This window comes from Microtus ochrogaster, assembly GCF_000317375.1.
Source record: "Microtus ochrogaster isolate Prairie Vole_2 chromosome 14 unlocalized genomic scaffold, MicOch1.0 chr14_random_1, whole genome shotgun sequence".
Lineage (NCBI taxonomy): Eukaryota > Metazoa > Chordata > Mammalia > Rodentia > Cricetidae > Microtus > Microtus ochrogaster.
Genome location: NW_004949096.1, coordinates 30,726,615 through 30,733,710, shown reverse-complemented (window position 1 = coordinate 30,733,710; position 7,096 = coordinate 30,726,615). Strand labels below are relative to the sequence as shown.

The following is a 7,096-nucleotide window of genomic DNA, read 5'->3' as shown; positions in this document are numbered from 1 at the left end:
CCAGTGGTTGTTATATTTATGGTTGGGGTTCCCCGGTGGCTGCTATCTTTCTGGTTGGGGTTCTCCAGTGGTTGTTATATTTATGGTTGGGGTTCTCTAGTGGCTGTTGTCTTTCTGGTTGGGGTTCCCCCAGGGGCTCTTGTATTTATGGTTGGGGTTCCCCGGTGGCTGTTGTATTTATGGTTGGGGTTCTCTGATGGCTGTTGTCTTTCTGGTTGGGGTTCTCTAATGGCTGTTGTCTTTTTGGTTGGGGTTCCCCTGGTGGCTGTTGTATTTATGGTTGGGGTTCTCCGGTGGCTGTTGTTTTCTGGTTGGGGTTCTCCAGTGGTTGTTATATTTATGGTTGGGGTTCTCCAGTGGCTGTTGTCTTTCTGGTTGGGGTTCCCCCAGTGGCTCTTGTATTTATGGTTGGGGTTCCCCAGTGGCTGTTATTTATGGTTGGGGTTCTCCGGTGGCTGTTGTCTTTCTGGTTGGGGTTCTCCGGCGGCTGTTGTCTTTCTGGTTGGGGTTCTCTAATGGCTGTTATCTTTCTGGTTGGGGTTCCCCGGTGGCTGTTGTCTCTCCGGTGGGGTTCTCTGATGGCTGTTGTCTTTCTAGTGGGGGTTCCCCTGGTGGCTGTTGTATTTATGGTTGGGGTTCTCTGATGGCTGTTATCTTTCTGGTTGGTGTTCCCTGGTGGCTGTTGTCTTTCTGGTTGGGGTTCCCCGGTGGCTGTTGTCTTTCTGGTTGGGGTTCCCCGGTGGCTGTTGTATTTATGGTTGGGGTTCTCCGTTGTCTTCTTTCCTCCCTCCCTTCCTTCTTCCCTCCCTCCCTCCCTCCCTTCCTTCTTTCCTTTCTGTTTTTGTACTATGGCTTGAACTCAGGCTATTGTACATGTTAGACCAGTGCTCTACTACTGAGGTACAATCTCAGTCCTTAATACAAATTCTGGTGTTTTTGTGTATCCAGGGGTATGTTGTTACTTGATTTATTTTGGTAAACCAGAAATCTGACACCTCTATAAGTAAAGTTTTCAGGTAAGATAATATATAAAATATAAATGTCAATTTTAATGTCATTTCATAGTATGCATTTTTGGTTATTTTTCAAATATTAGTTCTTGTAGTGCTGGGAATGTAATCCATGGTCTCATACATGCTAAGCAAATGTTGTTACTTCTATAGCCCTAATGTATTGTTCTTATAAAAATTCAATTTATGATTGATGTTTTAAATACAAAACTCCTGGGCAAGCAAGATAGCCTATTGAGTAAAACCATTTGCCACCAAACCTAATAATTTGATTTCCATTCTGGAACCCACATAGTCGGAGAGAACTGACGCCCATAAGCCGTCCATTGACCTTCAAATATGTGCACCTTGACACACTTCTGTCCACACACATACACATACTCACACAATAATAAATAAGTGCAATAAAAATTTAAAAGCATCAGGTAATTAGCCCCTAACAATACGGGCTATGTCCTGGCTGGTGTTTCTTGTCAGCTTGACACAAGCCAGAGTTCTCTGGGAGGAGGAGCCTCAGCTGAGGAAATGCCCTGCAGGCAGTCTGGCTGGAGGCCTTTTCTTTCTCAATTATTGATTGATTTTGGAGAGCCCAGCCCACTGTGGATGGTGCCACCCCTGGGCAGATGGATTGGGTTGCATAAAAAGTAGGCTGAGGGCCTGGAGTGTTGGCTCAGCAGTTAAGAGCACTTGTTGCTCCTGCAGAAGATCTGGGTTCGATTCTCAGCACCCACATGGTGCCTCACAGTCATCTCGAATCCCGTTCCAGGGAATCCCAACAGGCAGGCATGTGATGCACACACATGCATGCAGCAAAATGTCACTCACATAAAATAAACATTAAAATGAGAAACAAAAGCAGGCTGAGCAAAGCCCTGGGGAGCCAGCCGGTAAGCAGTCCTCCTCCATGGCCTCTGCTGCAGTCCTCCAGACTCCCGCCCTGCCTTCCCTTCGTAAGATGAAAGGCAGTCATTTTAATATGAAATAATAAACCCTTTTTCCTCCAAGTTTGGTCATGATGTTCTATCACAGCAGTAAAATAGTAACTGATACATAGGGTAATGTGTGTGTGTGCACACACACAGATGTTAAATGTTTTCTTTAAGATAGGGTCTCACTATGCAGTCCTGACTTGCTTGGAACTCACTTTGTAAACCAAATGGGCCTAAATTTTACCAATTCACCTGCCTCTAGCCACCAAGTACTGGAATAAAAGACATGCTCCACCATACTCAGCTCAGTATGTGTATTTTAGCTATAGTATGAAAATATTGGTTAATTAGAAATGAATTTCTAAGTCATCGTTCTAAGATCGAAATTCCTATCAATTGATTAATGCTAACTTTTATTTTCCCCATAGAAAACGGACTCTGTCTGATTCTGTTTGGTCTCACTCAAGAGGAGTTTCTGAACCGACTGATGATCCATGGCAGTGCCAGCACCGTGGACTCCCTTTGCCATCTCAACGGCTGGGGACGGTGCTCCATTCCTATACACGCTCTAGAGGTAACGGCAGGAATCTGCCCCACTTCGCTTAGTAATAAAGATATATTACTAAGTAAAAGATATATAGAGATGCATACACATATACATGCATACACAGAAACCTGCGCTCGTGTGACTGAGAGAATTCATACATACACATATACATGCATACACAGAAACCTGCCCTCGTGTGACTGAGAGAATTCATATAGTCTTCGTCTTCACCCTTCGTCTCTCCAGGGCTGACTGTTGATTTCCTTTGCTCTTATTACTGGTTTTGCCTCTAAAGATAGGAGATAATAACAGTATTTTTAAAAGGGAATGTGACAGAAATGTAGACAAAAAAAGCTAATATAATGAGAAGCAAGCTGTGGAGAACAGAGTAGAAATGATTTTCTTATTTCTGTACTCCTTGCTATCTTTAGAATATATAATCTGAATTTATGTAGCATTTTACAGTTCACATGTTCTTTCATATGTATTATCTAATTTGGTCCTGAAACAGTCACATGAAATACCCATGACTAAGTAATTTTTGTTCTCTCTCTCTCTTTCTCTTCCTTCTTCTCTTTATAAATTAAGAAATAGACACAGAGTGGCCAGCTGAGTAACCACAGTATACTGATGAAAAAGGAGCTAAAATTAAGAGTCAGGGCATTTCTGCTTTACGATACAGCCTCTGAAAGACTTTTGTTTGTTTGTTTGTTTTGGTTTGGTTTAAGATGAGTATCCCAGGCCAGTTTCTGACTTGCTGTCTATCCAAGGTTGGCCTTGATCTCCTGATCTTCCTACTTTACCTCCTGAGAGCTGAGAGCAAGTGGAAGGGATCTGTGTGCGTGAGTGCGAGTGTCCTTGGAGGCCAGACAAGGGCATCATGTCTCCTAGAGCTGTTGACAAAATCTTTCTTCCACACCTCACCCAATTCATGACATTGTGTTGCACGTACATGTAAAAACATATAGCCCTCTACTGATCACACATAAGCTATATGTGAGTGTCGTTTCTGGAGGTCACTAAGTCTTTAGAGGCAGCCTCTCAAATAAGAGCATAAGCAGAGAAAATGAGGGGAGAAAAACAAGTCTTGAGTGGTAAAATGAATCCCACAGATCTGTGGCTCCTTCTGTTATGATTATGTTTGTTTGTTGAGCCGAGGTCTCCCTATGTAGCCCAAGCTGGCCTGGAACTCATGATCCTCCTGTCTTGACTACTCCCCTCCACCTCCGCCCAATGCTGGCATTTGTGTGCCACATCCACCTGTCTTTAAATACACAGGCGTGTGCCCTGATGTGCCGAGTTAAATCTTTCAGTGTTAAGCCGAGGGCTGCCATGGATGGGGCTGTTATGACTAAGAGTCTAGGGTAGAGAGCTATAAAGCAAGCAGAGGGGACACCACTGGCGCTGGCCATGCACCCGCTCCAAGTAGACCTAGCCCAGGCTTGATGAGCTTCCATCGTGGGGCAGTTGACTGTACACGTCTATTGTTCCTAGAACTTTACGTGAGCTAAGGAAGACAAATGACTCAGAGAACAAGTTAGACAAAAATGATCAGAGTTCACTAGAACCCAGGTACTTGTACAAAGTAAAGATGGTTTTATTTGTTTTGTAGTCTCCGCTCTTAAACTCATTAAAATCTGCCCCCACCCTACCCCCAGCACACACAGGGTAAAACTCTGGGTTCTTTCCTCTCTGTGCTTAGGCTGGCATAGAAAATCGGCAGCTGGATACGGTAGATTTCTTCCTGAAGAGCAAGGAAAATCTTCTTACTCCGTCGTCAAAACCTCCCGTTCCTGATCATCAGCTTCCATCCCAGTTATATTTAAGACGTAAGTGAAATATTTCTACATGCGTACTATTAGACATTTTCAAATCATTGCAGTCTTTATAATTTATGTGTGTGTGCCTGCTTGTGTGTTACAGTCTTTATAATTTATGTGTATGTGTGTGTGTGTATGTGCTCACAATTGTGCAGGTGCCTGGGGAGGCCCAAAGAGTTACTCGTGGTTGTGGACTACCTGATGTGGGTCCTGGGGACAGAACCCCAGTCCTGAGAAAGAGCAGCCAGCGCTCTTGACTGCTGAGCCATCTTTCCACTAATGGCTTCTTGCTGTCGAAACTCAGTTACAGTGCTGATGTACTTTGAGGGAGTTTGTCGAAGTCTGTAATGTTCTCATTGTAGGGACTGGAGGTGCTTAGTGCTGCGGCATTGTCTGCCATGTGTGGGGCACTTGTTCAATCCTTAGTACTAGAGAGCGCCACCCAGGGAGACTCCAGTGTCTACTGTTCATACCCTGTGCTGTGCTCTGTGCCACCCAGGGCAACTCCAGTGTCTACTGTTTTGTTTAAACTGTTAGCTATATGATATAAATGTTCTCTCTCTCTTTCTTTGTGTGTGTGTGTGTGTGTGTGTGTGTGTATACCTATGTATAGTCATTTACTTGGGATAAATTCTAGACATAGAATTTTCATCTCTAAGGGTGTTATCGTACTTGGCTGCAATATGCAGTTGAAACTGTCCTCAGGCAAGTTTTATGAATTTTCACTTTAGTTACAGGAGAAAATGGCAATCTTCTTCATGAGATATGAGCAATTTTTTTTCTTCTTAATATTATCTCAGGCTGGAGAGATGGCTCACCTGTGAAAAGTGCATATTATTCTTGCAGAGGACCTGAGTTCAATTCCCAGCACCCATGTCAGGTGTCTCACAGCCTCCTGCAACTCTAGCTCCAAGAGATCCAAGACCTCTTACCTCTGATTAAAAATAAAGAGGGACTGGAGAGATGGCACAGTGGTTAAGAGCACTCAGCACTTTTCCAGAGGGCCTGGGTTCAATTCCCAGCACCCTCAACTGTCTGTAACTCCAGTTCCAAGGGATCTGATGCCTTTTCTAGCCTCCTTGGTTACTAGTTACACACAATGTGCACATACATACATGCAAGCAAAACACTCATACACATAAAATAAAATAATACAATAAAATACAATGGGCATTCTGTCAGCGAAGCGAGGCATGGGTTGTATGCCTGTGATGCAGCCTTTCTGAAGAAGGAGGGAGGATTGCAAGTTCAAAGCTAGTCTGTGCCACCTAGTAAGTCTGAAGGAACCTGGGATTGTAGCAGATCCTGTCTCAAAATAAACCAGACACAGAACTTTAATTTGAGAACTTGAAAGGCAGAAGTAGGCAGATTGCTGGGGATGCAAGGACAGCCTTCCCCCTCCCTAACCCTCCTCTCTTCTCTCTACCCACCCCTCTTTCTGTGCTGAGGATCAAGCCTAGGACTTCACACGTGTTAGGCCACTGAGCTACACTCCCAACCTGATTTTGTCTTGATCATAGGGTTGGTTTTTCTTCCTCTTGGATGTGTTTTTTAAGCTTCTCAATTAAAAATACACCTATAGATTAATTCGTAGGAAAAGACTTGATTTGTGGTATTGAAAGTGTTCCATCAGCAGCTGTGTGGCCGCTATTCCCACATGTGTTTGATAGTTTGGACTCTCTCTTTTCTTACCTGCACTGCCCTTATCTAAAGGCAGAAATGGATCTGAAATCTGATGCCTGGGAACGAGCTTCGCTTACCTTCCTAGGCCTGTTTCCCATAATTCTTGCACACGCGCACTTGCAAAGCTGGGTGGATGCTGAGAGACAGGGATCCCCCGAGAGCCCTCAAGCCGGACGAGGGGACTCAGGGCATGTCCCACCCCTGTCCTCTACATGCCTGTTGGAGTGGCTTTGGAGCCACAGAGGTTAAAGTTCAAATTTTGGCTCTGCCATTTTATTTACTTTCAGAATTAGCTTGGGTACTGACTTATTCTCTCTCAACCTCAATCTCCTCTCTATGGAAAGGAAGTAAACACTTAATAGGTTGTTTAAAAGAAAAAAAAAGAGTTTATAAAACACCAAGTCTGTAAAATAATAGTAATACCAGTAAAAGTTTATTAATGGCTGCAGTCATTGAGGTTTGCAAGTCATAAGCCTTCCTAAGGTGTGTGAGCTTGTGAAAACAAGACCTTGGACCTTGTTCATATATGTAAGAACATTACAACTAACATTTGGATTGCTAATTTGGGGAGCTGGTTGCCATGTTAATTTCCTCGTTTGTTCTCAGAGGTAGAAGAGATGAGACCAGCACTGGATTTGCTCTGCTCCGCAATCAGAGAAAGCGACTCTGAGACCCAGAGCAAGCACTTTGCAGAGCAGCTGCTTCACCTCACACTCTCCTTCCTTAACAAACAGATAAGGGAGCTTTTTGTGCACACTGAAGGTAAGAATAGCAGTGAGGATGGGCCATGCCACTCCTTATCAGAACAGAAACAGAAAACTCAGTGAAGGGGCACACCTCAGTGAAGGGGGCACACCGCAGTGAAGGGGGCACACCGCAGTGAAGGGGGCACACCACAGTGAAGGGGCACCCCACAGTGAAGGGGGCACCCCACAGTGAAGGGGAGCACACTGCAGTGAAGGGGAGCACACCACAGTGAAGGGGAGCACACCGCAGTGAAGGGGAGCACTCTGCAGTGAAGGGGAGCACTCTGCAGTGATGAGCAGGCACACTGCAGTGAAGGGGGCACACTGCAGTGAAGGGGAGCACACTGCAGTGATGAGCAGG

The 7,096-nt window shown here is 44.7% G+C and overlaps 1 protein-coding gene across 1 annotated transcript in view; it reads left to right on the top strand.

Moving 5' to 3' along the window:
• The window catches only part of Spg11 (SPG11, spatacsin vesicle trafficking associated), a 68,110-nt gene that overhangs the window by 14,867 nt on the left and 46,147 nt on the right, over window positions 1-7,096 (top strand). Inside the window, exons 7-9 of the mRNA XM_005364359.2 lie at window positions 2,368-2,513; window positions 4,189-4,315; window positions 6,596-6,751. Of these exons, the coding sequence (XP_005364416.1) occupies window positions 2,368-2,513; window positions 4,189-4,315; window positions 6,596-6,751 (429 nt within the window). The remainder of the gene's footprint in view (window positions 1-2,367; window positions 2,514-4,188; window positions 4,316-6,595; window positions 6,752-7,096) is intronic.